Here is an 18414-nt window from a genome sequence, read left to right as displayed (position 1 = left end):
TTCAATAGGCTATGTCAATTGAACTATGAGCCGGAGAGTGAAAGAGCTTAAAGCCATATCCTCCACAGAACAGCTGAAGGGCTGAAAGAATAAAAGGAAGAATAGGCCAGGAAAGGAGGAAATTAGGGGTAGGATAACGATTCTAAATTCTTACAGAAGAGAGTTTAGGAAAGGGCAGCCTGAGCCATTGGAGAGAAATTCTGGAGAAGCAAATTTCATCTTGGGGTGTGTGTGCGTGTGTGTGTGTGTGTGTGGCAGTTTTCATGGGGTGTGTGTGTGTGTGTGTGTGTGTGTGTGTGTGGCAGTTTTCAATTTTCAAATATATTTGGCCAGGGAACCCTTTTTGCATAGAGATGGACAATACACTATTTTTTTTTTTTGAAACAAAGTCTCACTTTGTCACCTTCGGTAGAGTGCCATGCCAGCATAGCTCACAGCAACCTCAAACTCTTGGGTTTAAGCAATTCTCTTGCCTCAGCCTCCCAAGTAGCTGGGACTATAGTCAATGACCACGATACCCGGCTATTTTTTTTTTTTTTAAGAGGCAGAGTCTCACTTTGTCACCCTCTGTAGAATGCTATGGTGTCACAGCTCACAGCAACCGCCAACTCTCAGGCTTCGGCAATTCTCTTGCCTCAGCCTCCCAAGTAGCTGGGACTATAGGCACCTGCCACAACACCTGGCTACTTTTTGTTGCAGTTTGGCCAGGGCCAAGTTCGAACCTGCCACCCTTGGTAGATGTGGCCGACGCCTTACCCACTGAGCCACAGGCGCCGCCCAATACCCGGCTATTTTTAAAGATGGGGTCTCACTCTTGCTCAGGCTGGTCTTGAACTCCTGAGCTCAAGCAATCCAGTGCCTCAGCCTCCCAGAGTGCTAGGATTACAGGTGTGAGCCACCATGCCCAGCCTAAGAACACACTTTTAGAAGCTCTGTGCTGATGACTAGGCTATGCTGAGGTGGAACAGGTGGCCTGGGAAGTGGCATCCCTTCAGTGGAGGTGTGGAAGGAGAGAATGGGGAAAATATAGGTGAGGGGGGTCTCACACTGGGCTGAGAGTTGGAAGGAAGATGTGTAAAGCATTTCCACCCAGCTCTCTCCGACTCAGTGGTCTGCTGATATCAGTCCCCAAAGAGCACCCTCTTCCTTCTAGATTGCCTGGATGCTGCAGGTCACCATGGGCACCACAGCCACGGAGACCCTAAGTGTGGCCGGAAACATCTTTGTGAGCCAGGTGGGTACCACAGCCTCCTGCCCTTATGCTCATAGGCAGCTGCCCCAAAGAGGGTGGGTTCCCTGGGTCCCCAGAGCTCTAATTCAGTTAGGGAAAAAGCAGTTTGAGCCTTTTCCCAGGGTCACCAAAGGGTGCTGCCCCATAGGTGATTCATGCCAGGGAGGATGCCATCTGTCTGGCACCTCCTACCATTCTACCTGTCCTCATCAGCTTAGAGACTCACAAATCCTACAGATGGAGTCCAATGTCTCATTTTATACATGAGGAAACTGAGGCTTTGAGATGGGAATAACTTGGCCAAGATGACACAAATATAAGCCATGGCTTAGAATCCCAGTTTTCTCTTTCCTGGAAGAGTTTTTCTGCTACATCATTTTGTCTTTTCTTTTCTCACTCTTTCTGAAAATGTATTTTCTAAAGTAAATGTGACTCTGAAGACACTGTCAGTCCTGAGTCATTTTCACAAGGCCTAATCCTTCTGAGGCCAAGCTTCCAGGGTCTGTCCTGGCCCATCTGCCTAACATGTGAGTCACCAAAAGTCACACTTGCCAAAATATGCCATATGTCATTGGATATGGCAAGTTTAGGAAACTTTGGAGAATATTTGCATCTTTTTTAAATAAAAAAAAATTTTTTTTTAGAGGTCAGATCACACTCTGTGACCCAGGTTGGAGTTCAGTGGCATGATCATACCTCATGGCAGCCTTAAACTGGGGCTTAAGAGATCTTATCTCAGCCTTCCAAGTAGCTGGGACTATGCACAGGCATCACCACACTCAGATCATTTTTTCTTTTTATTTTTTGTAGAGATGGAGTCTTGCTCTGTTGCCCAGTCCAATGTTGAACTGGCCTTAAGTGATCCTCCTACCTTGGCCTCTCAAAGTGCTGGGATTATAGGCATCCTCCCTGGCACTGTTCCACAGAAGAGGGACGCCCTAAGCGAGAGAAAGCTCCTGCCCTGTGGAGCAGTGCCTAGAGCAGTGTTTCTCAACCTTCCTAGTGCCGCAGCCCTTTAATACAGTTTCTGTGGGTCGTGACACACAAGTTGAGAACCGCGGGATAGTAGGTGCTCAACAACTATTTATTCAATGAATAAGGAAGGCCCTGGGCTGCCCTAGTGCCCTGAAGTAAACACACCTGTAACGACTTTCCTTCTGGCCCCTTCCCGGGCTTCATTAAAGCTTATGCCTGCCACCTGCTTCCCACCTGCACATGGGCAGGGTTAATTCTTTGATCTTCCCTGAGCCTCTGTTTGTTCTCCTGGAAAATGGGGCTCCTTCTCTCTCAGGTCATGAGTAATGTTGGCGAGGTGCTTGGTGGGGCACCTGGCACATGGTGGGCAGTCAGCACAGTGTCGCTCTAACCTATCCATGCCTGGGACAGGACCAGTGGAGTGGTGCCCAGCCACTGCAGATCTGTGTCTGATATCTTTCCTCTTTGCAGACAGAGGCTCCTCTGCTAATCCGGCCCTACTTAGCAGACATGACACTCTCTGAAGTCCACGTGGTCATGACTGGAGGCTACGCCACCATTGCCGGCAGCCTGCTGGGTGCCTATATCTCCTTTGGGGTAGGTAGAGCCCTCCTCTTGCTTGGCAATGCCCAGAGCCTGAACCCCACATTTGCGGGAGCCCCCACACAGCTCCTGCAGGAGCAGCCCTGGGATCTCTCCAGCCTGAAGCCCCTGCTGCACTGGTGAGAACAGAGGCTGCCCCTGAGTGCAGCAGGCCTGGTGGCTCCTCAGGTGGCCGCTGGGAGCAAAGACTCCCAGTATTCCACTTACTGAGTGCCTGCTGTGTACCAGGCAATGTGCTGGTTGTGTTAACATCCCCATTTTGCAGATGAGGAAACTGAGACTCAGAGAGTAAGGGAGAAATTCCATGCCAGGATCTGGGTCCAAATCTGTGACCTCAAAATTCATGTTCATTTTCCCCTAGTCCCACACCCAGGCTGTCCCTGGAGCGCCGCCCTGCAACTTCCTCTCCCTCCCTCACTCTCTCTGACCTCAAGTCCTTCCTCTGTTCCTCAATCATTGCTTGCACAGCTACTGAGCACTCCATGTTAGACCCCACTCGTGTGGATGGGACCCTGACACCCATCACAAACCTCTTGCACGGTGACAGAGGGGAGCTCGCTGACACCCACATCCCTTATACTTCTTTGTGCTTCCAGACGCAATCTTCAGAGATCTTGGGGTTTGGTTTTTTTTGTTCTTAACTGTCAAAGAAAGTCTCAGTTTTTGCAAAAATGGCAGAGTTAAAAATCTTCCTTTCTTTACTTCACTTCCCATGGATAACTGCTTTCAAGAACTGTGATTCTCAAAGTGTGGTCTGTGGACCAGCACCATTGGCATCTCCTGAGAACTTGCTAGAAGTTCTTAGTCCACCCCAGAATCAGAAACACAGGGTTGGCCCAGCATGTTTTCACTCAATTTGAGACCTGCTGACTTAAAAATATGTCATTCCAGATCTTTCTGTGTAAATAGTAATTTGAATTTATAGACCACAACACACATACATACCTGCTTTCTCTATTTTATAAAAGATGAAGTAATTCTACCCATTCTTTTCTACAACTTGCTTTATGTCTTATAACATTCTGGTTATAACACAAAATCCAGGCAGATAAAAGAAAAAGTGGACAGAGCTGACTGATAAATATGAAAAACCTCCTGTGCGTGAAAGTCACTATTTAAAAAAATTATTGATCAGGAGAAAATAGTTTATAAATTATCAAAACATACTCAAGGTCACTGATGTTCAAAGAAATTAAAACAATGATAACTTACATCTCTTTTAAATTATATGCAACACTTTATGTGCCTATAAATGGCAAGGGTGTGGGGAACTCCTCTACCATGGTGGGAGTTTAATTTGCAATAACCTTTGTGGAGAACATCTACAGTCATTTTTTTTTTAATTTTTAAATTACATTTTATTTTTTATACATATATCAATTAATTTAAAAATATTCCTTTCCTTTGATCCAGTTAGGATATTATGACATAGAAATGTTCTCTCTCTCTCTCTTTTTTTTTTCTGAAATGTTCTCACAAGTGTTCAAACAATGTGAAATTGCAACATTATTTGCAACAATATAAAAAGAAAAGCCTAGGCGGCACCCATAGCTCAGTGGGTAGGGCGCTGTCCACCTAAACGGAACCTGGTGGTCTCAAATTCATCCTGGGCCAGCTAAACAACAACGACAACTGCAACAAAAAAATAGCTGGCGTTGTGGCAGGGGCCTTTAGTCCCAGCTACTTGGGAGGCTGAGACAAGAGGACTGCTTAAGCTCAAGAGTTTGAGATTGCTGTGAGCTGTGATGTCACGGCACTCTACCAAGAATGACATAGTGAGACTCTGTTTAAAAAAAATAAAAAGAAAATCCTGTGTGTCCAGCAGATTGGACATGAGCTGGTAGGTTACTCCATAAACAGTGATGCCATTTAGCCCTGGAGTGCAGTGGGCCTGATTTGGAGACTAACCCTGACCAGCCTGTGCCTGCCCCCTCCCCCGAAGCTCCCCTGATGCTGTGAATGTATGGATGGTGAAACCATGGAATGACCTACACTGTCCTGAATTCCACCTGTCTATCTCATCTCTGTCCCTGGGTGTGGCCAAAGGGGAGGATAAGAGGACAGGATAGCCTGCCCCTCAGTATCTCCTTCACTGAGGGCACCTGGGCTACCCCTGTCACAGCTCCACATCCCCACAGAGCTGCCTGGGCAGAGCTGGTGGCTGTAAGACTTTTCAAGAAAGGACCCTTGCATGTTGGGAATTTCTGTCCTAGCATCCTAGAGACTGTCATCTGGTTTGCACCTTGTCTTGCTGGAGTCTAGGAAGGGCTCACTGGAGCCCCCACCTACCCACTGCCAATTGTTTTTGGAAGGAATTTGATATTTCAATATTGGTAACCCAAAACCTTGTTCCTGAAACTTTTTTCATGGTAGAATATTGGGGAAGGGGATGCCATAATATTTTCAGGACTTAGGGCCTTTAAATGTCTCAACCTTGCTTTGGTCCCCACAGTTAGTGCAAAAGCATTGCTGGGACTTCTAGCCAAGACTTAAATACAGAAGAAACACTCGCCCTTTCTACAGTCTGGCTTAAAATTCAGCCCTCCTTTCTTCCCTTTCTCAGGCCAGAGTTCAGGGCCAGCCCTGGGCAATCTGGCCTCCTCACTGCCGGGTGTCTACTTTCTTTTAGCTGTACAGAATGTGCAGAGGTAGCCAGGGTCAGTTGTGTGCCACGGGCCTCCAGTCATAGCCTGTGGTTTAGAAGCCAGCGGTGGGCTACAAGTATAGCTGGCCCAAGGGAGAGCATGGAACAGGCCTCCCTTCCCCTCTTCCCCACTTTCCTCCTTTTCCACTTTCCCCTTTCCTCACTCCCCCCAACCCCTTTCCTCCTGCCTGGGGATCTACCCTTGTCTAATCTCTAGGGAAACTCTCTTCTGCCCCCTCCTGGTTCTTGTTTGCCACTACACTGCCCTGCCTTCCCATCCTCTCCCCTCTCTCCTTGGACTGGGTGCCATGCTCCCCAACTCCTCAGCCCAGAACTCCATAAGAGGCTCTCTCCTCCAAGCTCCCCTATTTTTAAGAACTTTCACTTTAGGCCAGGCACAGTGGCTCACCCCCTATAATCCCAGCACTCTGGATCACCTGAACTCAGGAGTTTGAGGCCAGCCTGAGCAAGAGCAAGATGTGTCTCTACTAAAAACAGAAAAACTAGCCAGGCACCATGGCCAGTGCCTGTAGTCCTAGCTACTTGGGAGGCTGAGGCAAGAGGCTCACTTGAGCCCAAGAGTTTGAGGTTGCTGTGAGCTGTAATGCCACAGCACTCTACCCAGGATGACAGAATGAGACTGTTCCCCCCCCCCCAAAAAAAAAAGAAAGAAAAAAAGAAAGACCTTTCACTTTTCTGTTTATCTTCTGGCTCTCTTTGCCTTGTGCCCCTCCTATTGCTAATAGGTAGATATTTTCAGATCTGTGTGGTCCAACACAGGGGCCACTAACCACAGGTGGCTATTGAGTACTTGAGATGTGAAATGCTGTTGAGACTTAGTACAGAAAAAAATTAAATGTTATTAATAATTTGTATTGATTATATAAGCAGAGAGAAACTACATATTTGAGATATATTGGAATAAACAACACCTTATTAAAATTAATAGGCTAGGCACAGTGACTCAGGCCTATAATCCTACTGCTTTGGGAGGCCGAAATGGGAGGATCACCTGAAACCAGGAGATTGAGACCAGGGGACCCTGTCTCTACAAAAAATACAAAGATTAGCTGGGTATAATGGCAGGTGCCTGTAGTCCAGCACTCAGGAGGTTGAGGCAGGAGAATCACTTAAGCCCAGGAGTTCAAGGTTATAGTGAGCTATGATGACACCACAGCACTCTAGACTGGGTGATAAAGCAAGACTCTGTCTCAAAAAATTAAGTAAATAAATAATGTCACCTGTTTCTTTTTCTTTTTTAAAATGTAGCTACTAGAAAATTTTCAGTTATGGATACAGTTCCCATATTTGTGTGGACAGGGCTGGTCTAAGCCACCCAGGCCCATGGCCCCAATAAATCCTTTTATTGTGACTTCCATGCACAGCTTCACCCAGGCTGTCTTTCCCAAAGGCACTAAAGCAGGGGTCTTCAAACTTTTTAAACAGGGGGCCAGTTCACTGTCCCTCAGACTGTGGGAGGGCCAGACTGCGGGCCCTGGGATGAGTCAGCTGCTAAGCAGGACAGGCAGCAGTGGCAAAAACACCCGGCAGGCCAGATAAATGTCCTAGGTGGGCTGCATGTGGCCCGTGGGCTGTAGTTTGAGGACGCCTGCATTAAAGTAAGCAAGAGCTCTCCTCAGTAGCCCCCAGAAACTGATCTCTTTGCTCTAGCTCAGTGGCCCCAGGAGAGGAGACTCTCAGACTGTGCAGAGTGAGGCTGAGGACTTGGCCACCCAAGTTTCTCTGTGAATTGTGCACAGGGTCTGTGAGAGCCTGGGCAGGTCCACATGAACATCTTAGCATCCGCAGCTGTACAACAGGCAGAGTGCTGCCCACCGCATAGCAGGGTGAGAATTAGACGCAATCATATGCAGAATTGATTAGCAAGGTGTCAAGGAGTGAAAGTTCTTTTTCTTATATATTGGGGTCAGAAATCTGTCCTTCCTTCTGAAATGAGCTCACGTCATGTGTGTTATCATCTCTGTTTACTCCCTTCTCTGTAAAGAGCCTTTTGAAAATTCAAGTGGAGGGCTCTTCCTATCCCTCTCCACATTGGACACCTCTGGGTCAGGGAGAGGAAGGCTGTGGCAAGACTGGGCCTGGGATGCTATGGTGGAAAGTGTTTCTGACTAGGTGCCTAAGAGGCAGGGCCAGGGGACATCATGGGCCTGCAGAACAGCCAGAGTGAGGGAGGCTGGGTGTCGGCACCCAGGTACCCACCTGTGCAGAACTTAGCCCTTTCAACAGTGAGCAGGAAGCCTCTGGCTGCGGCATTTGAGGCTGAGACCACAACTGACCCAGTCAGTGGACAGTGTCCAGGAATGTGACAACTACAGAGTCTGTGCCCTCTGGGACTCAAGTTTACAAATGGCATGTAATCTATATGCTGGAGGAAGGGGCAGAGTCCTGTGGTAGAGGGATAACCCCCAAGATTCTAGATGTGGCACTGTTCCCACTGGAACTAGGCAACTGAGCAGGGAGGAGGGGACGTCCCAAAACCCAGCCAAGAAAGTCCAGAGAGGACACTTGCCCCCAGCTGGGTTTCTTCTAGCAAGGGGCAAGACCTGAGCCTGCACACCCAGCATCTGTGGCAGGGATGGGGGGAGTATCAAATTGTAGCCAGTTGTCCTCCATATTTTAAGGAATATCTATTTATCATTGGAAAGAACAACTGGGGGTTAGAACAAGAAGACCATTCCATGGGTTTGGGAGCCTTAGAGGGTTTCTAACCTGGTTTTTCATCAGCTGGCCCTGGTGCTTCCCTGAGATGATAATGGGGTATCTTTCTGGGCTTCTGCCCTTTGCTTTTGACTGTCCACTTCAACTTACCTGCCTTCTTTAAAATTTGACAATGTGATTGGCATATGGTAAGCTTTAAGGAGAAAAACTCTGTTTCTTTTATAAAAATTATATATGGAATATGTTGAAAAATACCAAAAAGCAGAAAGAAAAGAAAAAGAAAATCACCCTTGGCCCCACTAGCCAGGCACAGCTAATTTGTTGGCGTCCGGGTGCATTTCTTTCTGATCTTCTTTCTGTGTGTAATTTTGAAGTCTGTTTTCTCCCCCATAGTTTTGGTGGCTCTCCGCATGCAATTTCGTGGGCACTTCCCCACGTCCTTGTAAGGCTCCAGCTCCATCATTTTCAGGGCCAGCCTTACAGAGTTCAGCCACTCTCCAGGTGTTAGATGTTTGAGCTGGTTCTCATTTCCCCGTTCAGTAAATGACACAATGGTGGGAAAGAATAAAGTGTTGCATCTGTCAATGGGAAGGGAGAATCCCAGGGTTGCTGTTCCACATCCTGCTGGGAGTGGCTTTTACAGGATGGGTCCAAGAGGCAGACCTAGGGCCAGGGCATGGCTGTTGTAGGCAGCAGGCGTCCTGAGAGAGTTCCCTAACTGTAGGGGTGAGTAGTGTGATGGGCTGCCCGGTGGTGGTGAGTTCCCCACCACAGTAAGCATTCAAGGACAGGGCCTATACTCTATAGTATAGACCAGTGATTTTCAATCAGTGTGCTGTGAAAATTTTTAGACCATTAATTAAATTATTTTCAAAGGAGTTCAAAGCACAGTGAGTATATTGCTTTTTTTCCCCCTCTTTTTTTGGACCAACCTAATTTAAATGTGCTGTGGAAAAATAACTATAGGTTCAAATGTGCCATGGGATTAAAAAAAGGTGAAAAACAGTTTTCTAGAGGGACTGCATTCCCATACTAGTACATGAGCTATGTGAGGTTGAATTGGGTTACCTCTTAAATCCACTTCAGCCATCAGGTTCCGAGTTTTGTTGGGAACCATAGCAAAGCCCTCAGCTAATGGGGATTAGTGCTCAAAGAGAGACAGCCTGAATAGAAAGGAAGAACTTTGAAGTTGGAGTCCAAAGATGTGATGGGTTCTAATTCCTTCTCATCTTTTATTTTGGGCAAGTCATATTTAACCCCCTAGAGCCTCAGTCTCCTTGTTTGTGAAGTGGGGACAGCAGTCCTCGCCTGCCTAATATGAGTCCTGTGTGCAGCCTGTGGCCCTTAACGCACAAGGTGTATCACTGCTGGGAATGCCAATGGCAGTGATGACGATGATGAGGATACAACTTGGGAACACACTACACCTGTCCCCTGCTGCCGAGGCTTTGATCCTTGGCCCTCAATGTTTCTGTGCCAGCCTGTCACACTGACTCGCCCTCACAGATTGACGCCTCCTCGTTGATTGCTGCTTCTGTGATGGCCGCCCCCTGTGCTTTGGCCCTCTCCAAGCTGATTTACCCAGAGGTGGAGGAGTCCAAGTTCAAAAGTGAGGAAGGCGTGAAACTGACCTATGGGTGAGCACAGCAGGAGGCCTACAGGGGACAGTGGGCAGGGTGGGGGGAGCGAGGTGGGGGTCCCGTTCTCTATGCCGTCACCATCTTCACCAGCTCAGGCCCACCTCTCCCCTGTCACTGCTTATAACAGAATACCTGAACCTGGGAAATTTGTGAAAAAGGGAAATTTATTTCTTATTTATGAAAGCTGAGGAGTCCAAAGTCGAGGGGCTGCATGTGGTGAGAACCTTCTTGCTATCAGGAACTCTCTGCAGAGTCCTGACATGGTGTAGGGTGGCACACAGCAAGGGGACTCAGTGTGCTGCACACTACCTCAGGTCACCCTCCCTCCTGTATGAAGCCGCCAGTCCTCTTCTCAGGATAACACATTAATCCACTAATCCAAAATTAATGTCAGCCCTCATGATCCAGGCACCTCTCACAGGCCCCACCTTTCAATGCTGCCACTTGGGGGATTAAGTTTTAACATGAGAGGGAGTAAACATTCTAATCACAGTGCTTGCAAAAATGCAGACTCTAGTTCTCACATCTTAATTTCTGTTCTCTGACCAGCAGGAAACAATAGACTGATCAAGGCTCAGGGGTGTGGCCTGGGGTGTTTGCCTGTGTGTCACAAGTCATAGAAGGCTCCCTGCCACTCCCCCATGAGTCTGAGCCCTGGGCACCAGGCTGTCAACCACGTACTGTCATCACAAGTGCTGTCGTTGATTTCACTCACCTCCTAACCTCTCTTCATCGCAGTCTTAACCACTGTTGGCATCACATTTAATCCTTAAAACGTTGAAAATGCACCCTTTGGACAAACGTGCTTGGGGACCCAGAGGGCACCCCCAGCTTCATATCTTCTGCAGCTCCAGAGCAGTGTTATGCCCTGGACATGCGACATGAGTCATATCTGTCATCTTCAATTTTCTAGTAGGTATCTTTTAAAAAATGCAAAGAAATGGGAGACTTTCAATAAGATATTTTACTTAAGCCAATACAGCAGCAATACTGTCATTTCAACATAAAACATTTTTATATTTCAGTCAATATGAAAGTCATTGAATTTTTTTCATTTTTTGTACTAAATCCCTCAAATATGGTGTGTGTTTTGCACTTATAGCAGAACTCGATTTGAACCAGACTCCCTTCAGGGGGTCAAAAGCCACATGTGGCTGATGGCTTCTGTCTTGGACAGCACTGTGCTAGAACCTGGGTCTTAGGACCAGCCCCTTCTTCTCTTTGGATCTCAGCAAACTCTTGTTTAAGAGTTCTCTAGCTCTGATAACACTCTGTCTGTCCCACAGAGTGTTTTTGAGCCTGCAGGATGGGGACCCTTGCTGTTTGTGGGGACAGGCCAGTAATGACTGTTTTTGCTCCCTACAACAGAGACGCTCAGAACCTCATAGAAGCAGTCAGCAGTGGGGCCAGCATTTCAGTGCGAGTGGTCACCAACATTGCTGCGAACCTGATCGCATTCCTAGCTGTGCTGGCCTTCATCAATGCTGCCCTGTCCTGGCTAGGAGAAATGGTGGATGTCCAGGAGCTCAGCTTCCAGGTGTGGTACCAGCCAGCCTGTGGCAGATGGCCCCAAGCAGACAGGGAGCTATGGCCTGGCCCAGCTCAGGTCCTAGCCATGTCTCTTGCCCTTGCACACTCAGCTCATCTGCTCCTACATCCTGCGGCCAGTGGCCTTCTTGATGGGTGTGGCCTGGGAGGACTGCCCAGTGGTGGCTGAGCTGCTGGGGACCAAGCTATTTCTGAATGAGTTTGTGGCCTATCAGGAACTCTCCAAGTACAAGCAGCGCCGCCTGGCAGGGGCTGAGGAGTGGGCCGGCACCAGGAAGCAGTGGATCTCTGTGAGTACCTCAGCCCCCTCCCTGTAGCCCAGCTCTCTGGGCCTGGCTGACACACACTGAAGTGGCCTTGACCTCCCATATCCTGTGCTCCTGAGAAACAGGATGGCTTTAGGCTTTGCTGCCATCTTCCTTGAGGCCTCTTAGGAAGCTGAGTGTAAGAATAAAGAAAGAGCGCTATGTGAGACAGCTGAGATCTAGCTCTAGATGGGCTGCCTTCTGCTGAGGCCTTGGGCAGCCCCTGCACCTTGCCTCTTCAGTTGGAAAACAGGTGCAACACCTGCCACCCCAGAGAACATCCAGCGAGCCAGGAGGGGAGTGAGGTAGGAGGACTCACCATCACCTCACTGTTAATGTACCACATTCAGCATAGGGGTTGACTCTTTTCATCAAAAAGAAATTTTTTTTTGAGGTAGTCTCACTCTGTTCCCAGCCTAGAGTGCTCTGCTGTCACAGCTCACAGCAACCTCAAACTCTAGGGCTCAGATGCTTCTCTTGCCTCAGCCTCCTACGCAGCTGGAACTACAGGCACCTGCCAATGCGCCCAGTTAATTTTTCTTTTTCTTTTTTTTTTTTGAGACAGAGTCTCACTGTGTCACCCTCAGAAGAGTGCTGTGGCATCACAGCTCACCGCTACCTCCAAGGCTTAAGCGATACTCTTGCCTCAGCCTCCCAAGTATCTGGGACTACAGGCACCCACCACAAAGCCCAACTATTTTTTGTCATTCTTGTTTAGCTGGCCTGGGCCAGGTTCGAACCTGCCACCTTTGGTGCATATGACTGGTGCTGTAACCACTATGCTATAGGCACCGAGCCAATTTTTTTATTTTTGGTAGAGACAGGGTCTTGCTCTTGCTCAGGCAATCTACCTGTCTCAGCCTCCCAGAGTGCTAGGTTTACAGGTGTGAGCCACCATGCCTGGCTAAAATTTATTTTTAATTTAAAAACCATAGAACCTCTATAAGATTAACCTTTCTGAAAGAATGCAAGCTCTAGTCACATTATTGAGAATGAAAACCTTACCTGTAATCTCACATCCTAAAATAACAACTATATTATTTTATACGTTTTCCTCCATTCTCTTTAAGAGAGTGTTTACATCATTGCTGTTATATCATCCATGGTATGCTGTAACCAGCTTTTTTCTACTTACAATTATGCATCATTTCTGATACACGTATCCTGATGTATTTAACCAACCCCTCTGCTGTTGGCCCATTCAGATTATTAACATTACGTGACTATTACCCACAGTGTTGAATATCTTTGTGTGTAGAACTTTTCCCTTTTCTTGAGTCTTCCCCTCAGGAGTGTCCCCAGATGTGGGCTGACTGACTCACAGCGTGGCGGCTGCCAGTAACTTCCCCAAAGGGTTTCGGCAGTTGAAAATCCCAGGCATCAGCTGTGCCTGTGAGCATTTATTTCACCACAAACTAAACAGGATCAAATAGCTTCTTTTTAAAAACAAGTCTTACTACTTTAATGAGCAAATAAAATAGCTCATTGTTTTATAATAATTTGAATTACTTTGGTGACTGGAAACTGTTAGCAGGAAATATTTTTTCTTGATTTTTGGATTATTTTTTAAATGGCAAAGAAATGTACTCTTTAGTTTAAAAAAATAGACTGTGTGAAGTAAAATACACAAGTTTGTTCTTACTCTTGCCCCTCAGCTCTGGTCTCACCCCCTTCTTCAGAGGCAGTCTCACCCCCTTCTTCAGGCGCATCTCTTCAGGGTTGTTTTTAGAATCTTCACTCCTTCAGCACATACATGTTTGTTGAGAATACTTAGGTGCTAGACACTCTCTTAGGCACTAGGGATAAAAAGGGATTAGGCCAGGGACAGTGGCTCAGGTCTGTAATCTAAGCACTTTGGGAGCGTGAAGAGGGAGCATCACTTGAGTCCAGGAGTTCAAGGCTGCAGTGAGCTGTGATGAAGCCATTGCACTCTAGCCTGGGCAACAAGCTGTCTTTACAAAATGAGAGGCGAGGAGAGGAGAGAAAAGGAGAGGGAAGAGAGGAGAGGAGAGGAGAGGAGAGGAGAGGAGAGGAGGAAAGGAAGGAAGGGAGGAAGGAAGAAAGAGAGCAATTAGACAGACATGGTCTCTGGTCTCATGGAACTTATATCTTATAAAAGACACAGACAAAAACACAAGAAAGAGAAGGAACAAACAAACAAACAAACAAACACAATTTGTAGTAAGTTCTATGAAGAAAAGCACAAGAAAGCAGAGAAGAGACTTCCTTGGCTGAACCTGTCCAAAAGGTCTCCGTGCAGTGTGGCCTTTAGGCTAAGATCTGGAGAGAGAAGAAGGGGCAGCCAGGAGAAGCTGGGAAGAAGGTTCCAGCCAAGGAAGAGGCCTGAGGCTGAACGTCATGCAGTTGTGTAGAACACCGAGCAGAGATGTGCAGCCAGGGGAGGGGTTGTGAGAGTGGTGCAGAGGAAGCACTTAAGACTTGATATTTTGCATTTTAAGATAACTCAGTCTGCTATAGGGAGCACAAGTGTAGGTGAAGAAACTGAGATACAGGTGCTTTAATTTTTCCAATAATTTTTGTATAAACTATGTTATAAAGATGTCAATCTTTTTCTGTTATTTTTCTTTTTTTACACATTTTTCTAGTCTTTTCTTTCCCCCTTCGTTTAGTGTACAGGGATCTTTTTTTGTTTTTAAATATGGAATCTTCACAAATTTGCATATCATCCTTATACAGGGGCCATTCTAATCTTCTCTGTATTGTTCCAATTTTAGCACATGTTCAAAAGTGAGAATTTTTTTTTTTCAGTTTTTGGCCAGGGCTGGGTTTGAACCCACCACCTCCAGCATATGGGGCCGGCACCGGACTCCTTGAGCCACAGGCGCCACCCAAGTAAAGAGTTTTATAACACAGATTTTACACCAAACCTTTTCCGTTGTGATTCCTTCTATTATTTCTAAACCTAGAAAGTTATTTGGCAAGTGTTAAATCCCTGAGACCATATGATGCAGTAGTTAAGACCATGAAATTTGGAGTCAGACAAAACTGAGTTCAAATTCTAACAGTCACCTTGCTGTGTGAACTTCCTTACCCTTTCTGAGACGCACTTTGCTTCTCTCTAAATTGAGAGTAATAACACTACTTTATAACTACAGTGATTATCCTATATTTTCTATCATTTTGATGCTCAAAATATTAATATTTATCTGGTTCAATGATCTAGAGTTAATGTTGGATATGGTGTGAGGTATGGTTCTAAACCAAAAAAACTTTTTTTTCAAATTGTTTCATTTTGGCTCTTAAGACTTATTTCTGGGAAATTAAACAACTGCTCAGAACAAAGGGGAAGAACTGCCTTATTTAAACATCCGCTCTATACCTGGTGTTTCCCATACATGATACGATCCTTATGACAACCCTGACTGGCAAGAACTATCATAATTCCCATATTTCAGATGCAGAAGGTAAAACTTTAAAAGGTCAATGACTTGCTCAAACTGATAATTGGGGGACAAACCTAGAAGCCAGGGTGGCTGGGCTCCAAGTGTCCTCTTCTCTCACCAGGATGGACACCAAGTGTCCTCTTCTCACACTCAGCAGGGCCAAAGTGAGGGACTGAGTAGCCTGAATGACACTTAGAAAGGCTGGTGATTAGGACCAAGGGGCCCAGGGATGGGGGCACAGGAGAGAGTGCAAGGCCTGGAAGGGGAAGCACAGGACACAGAGAGCCTGGGAGTGCCCTGCATGAGAGCCTGGGGGTGCCCTGCATGAGAGCCTGGGGGTGCCCTGCATGAGAGCCTGGGGGTGTGCCACCTGTCTGAGCACTGAGGGCAGCCCCCCTCATCCATTTTGTGTGCTTTCAGGTCAGAGCAGAAGTGCTCACAACGTTTGCCCTCTGCGGATTTGCCAACTTCAGCTCCATTGGGATAATGCTGGGAGGTCTGAGTAAGTCCTGCAGGGCCTCCCTAACATCCAGGAGAGTTGAGGGCCTGAACTTGCTGGGGACCTGTGGGCCTCAGTTGTCTGCTTTGTCTGAGGCAGGGCCTGAATAAGGAACCATGGAGATTCCTCCTGGCCTTGTAATCCCATGGTTCTCTATGGCTGGGGATGCCCAGGAAGTCAGCAGGTTGACCTGGCAGGCCATGCTTGGGGACAGGAGGTGTGGTGTGGGCTTATCCCCTGAGGGTTTGGCCTGACTTTCCCCACATGCTCAATGGACAGGAAGGCAGGCATGATGGGGCCTGGAGGAAGGTTCTGCACAGTTCTTAGCTCCTTACAATGAACATTTCCACTCCTCCTGGCCACCAGCCTGGGAGGTATAATCATCTCATTTTACAGAGAAGGAAATGGAGTCCTGGAGAGATGAAGTGATGGCCCAAGACACTCAGCTAGTAAATGGCTAAGCCTGTGTTTAATCCCAGGTCTGCCTGACTCAAAAATCAGTATCTTTTCCTGTCATTGATGGCGAATGGGGAGGTGTGGTACATTACCACAGGGGTCCCAGACAGGCCAAAAAGGCTCCCAAATTCATCAAGCAGCCAGGAGGACAACTGTCCCCTGGCCACCCAGAAGAGGAAGAGAGGTCAGCAGACAGCCAGAGCCACAGTAGATAGGCAGGAGGTGTGTGGCTTCCTTGGCTCCCAGCACCTCTGTTCCTTTGCAGCCTCCATGGCCCCGCAACGGAAGAGTGACTTCTCCCAGATCGTGCTCCGGGCGCTGTTCACTGGGGCCTGTGTGTCCCTGGTGAATGCCTGCGTGGCCGGTGAGTGCAGGCCAGGGGGTAGGCAGGACTTGGGGCCTTGACTTCTGGCTGGTCTCCAGACCTGGCCAGGTGCCAGGGCTCTGCTCACCAGCCACTCTCCCTCCACAGGAGTCCTCTATGTGCCCGGGGGGCCCGAGGTCAACTGCACATCCCTCCTAAACACAGTGCTCAGTGGCAGCAGCTTCGAGGTGTATCAGTGCTGCCACAAGGCCTTCCAGAGGTGAGGGTTGAGGTGTGGGGCCACGGGGCCACGGGGCACCAACAGCAATGGGGCACAGAAGGCCTGCATGCCTGGGGATGCCTTTGGTACCAGAACACGAGTAGAAATGTCATGGCTGTAGCTGGTATCGCCAGGGGAGGAGGAGGTGGAGGCTGGAGGACCAGACATGAGGAGGGAGGGCAGACCAGAGACAGGAAGTGACCTGTCCAGGACTGCCCAACATGTCAGTGAGAAACAGAGCTGGGCCTGTAGTTTACACTATAGCCTGTGCTTGCTTTTCAGCATCAGCCCAGAGTTGGGCCCAGAGGCTCTGGACAACTGCTGTCGATTTTACAACCACTCGGTCTGTGCATAGTGGGGACAGACGTCCTTGTGCCTTCTGAGAGCTGTTCTTCTCCAGGAAGCATCTGTCCCCATCTTCCCCTGCCCAGGCGCCTGCTCAGGGAAGCCACAGGGCTCAGACCCCCGAAGTCCCACAGCTGAGAAGAGGTGATGGAGTGAGTGCGCCAGGAATGGACACTTCTCTCAGTGACCCCGTTTTCCTATCTCCCCCAGTGTGAATTCCCAGGCTCACCTCTGCCTCCTTCTGTTTCTCCTCCACATCCAAACGGCACCCTGGCCCTCTACATTCTCCTCTTCTTGGAGTCCCTCACACACACCTTTCCCCTTCTTGCGGGCCCCATACCAAAGCATCCTCCCTTCTTCCCTCCTGGGCTCTGGACTCTCTCCGGGCTTCCCTGCCAGCTGCTGTCTCCTAGAGATGCCTTTCTCTATTTTCCGAGACTCCCTCCTCACTGTCCTCCACCATAGTACTTCCCAAACTGATGTCCTGTGGAACACGGTCCCACAAGGTATTCAGAGACTTCCATGATCCACTATAATTGGAAAATGCTGGGTTAAATAAAGTTGGACAGGATTATTTGGGGCTTTAATTCTGTTTTGTTTTTTTAACTGTGGACTTAACAGAGCTTGACATAGATATGATATGAGGCTTTTACCAAGTTCATTCAAACATAAAACTTTTTTGATGGAAGTTTCTCTGAGTTGAAGGTTTCATGGAATACAATTTGGTAAATATAGACTAATGTTCAAACTGCTTTACATAATTGTGATCCTGGAGAACATTTACAAGGCTCTGTTGTCAGTGCCTTGTATAATGTAACTCCATCCTTATGACACCCCATTAGGGAGGTGCCATCATTATCCCTATCTAAGGAATCAGAGGCCCCGACAAATTAAGTATTGTGCCTAAAATGACACAGCTGGGAAGAGGTAAAGGCGAGATCTGGCCCCAGGCCATCTGACTCCATAGCCTGTGTGCAGCCTCTTAGCTGGGCAGCGGGGGCTCAAGGGTCTCATGTGCTGCTTGCTCCTGCCTCCTTTCCCCACCTTTCCTGCCCAGTCCAAGCCCTCAGCTCCAGCAGGTCAGGCCTGTTGCCCTCTGTTTTTGGAGTCCTGTCTCCTTCATGCCTGTGCTGCTCCCATCTCAGTCCTCATTTCCTGGCAGTTTTGGCTGCAGTGGTCTGCTGTGTGCCTGTCCCTGTGACCACCAGGCCTCGTCTTCACCTTCCAGGTCCAGCTTACTCCCCAGGTCCAACCAGCCCTTCCCTGGGCAGGGGAATGTGGTTCTCTGGGTGGCAGTTACTCTGCTGAACTCCAGTGAACCAGGCTCTGCTCAGCTCTGCCATGGACTTTGGCTTTGGTAGGTACTGGCCTTGTTCCTGTGGCCCTCGCAGGCTGATATGAGCCCCTGCCCTCAGGACCTTTGCTCTGCAGAGTGGAGGCATGGCCTAACTCCCGTAGCTATAACTAGGCCCTTGCCTTCTCTCTGAGCACGCCCTCCCTG

The 18414-nt window shown here is 48.1% G+C and overlaps 1 protein-coding gene and 1 non-coding gene across 2 annotated transcripts in view; one reads left to right on the top strand and one right to left on the bottom strand.

The window, feature by feature from the left end:
• SLC28A1 (solute carrier family 28 member 1) overlaps positions 1-17500 on the top strand; it is a 46301-nt gene extending 28801 nt beyond the window's left edge. Inside the window, exons 10-18 of the mRNA XM_003784609.3 lie at positions 1154-1234; positions 2678-2803; positions 9639-9769; positions 11141-11309; positions 11413-11610; positions 15450-15531; positions 16250-16348; positions 16457-16568; positions 16851-17500. Of these exons, the coding sequence (XP_003784657.1) occupies positions 1154-1234; positions 2678-2803; positions 9639-9769; positions 11141-11309; positions 11413-11610; positions 15450-15531; positions 16250-16348; positions 16457-16568; positions 16851-16923 (1071 nt within the window). The 3' untranslated portion in view covers positions 16924-17500. The remainder of the gene's footprint in view (positions 1-1153; positions 1235-2677; positions 2804-9638; positions 9770-11140; positions 11310-11412; positions 11611-15449; positions 15532-16249; positions 16349-16456; positions 16569-16850) is intronic.
• On the bottom strand, positions 14279-14381 carry LOC111723497. Its single transcript, XR_002772024.1, has one exon. It is a non-coding gene; the product is annotated as a U6 spliceosomal RNA (small nuclear RNA).
• Positions 17501-18414: the final 914 nt, after the last annotated feature.

The sequence above is a fragment of the Otolemur garnettii genome, unplaced genomic scaffold (assembly GCF_000181295.1).
Source record: "Otolemur garnettii isolate 467f Iridium unplaced genomic scaffold, OtoGar3 scaffold00011, whole genome shotgun sequence".
Classification (NCBI taxonomy): Eukaryota; Metazoa; Chordata; class Mammalia; order Primates; family Galagidae; genus Otolemur; species Otolemur garnettii.
Note: the sequence above shows the minus strand (reverse complement) of the source record. Positions and strands in the feature narration are given on the sequence as shown.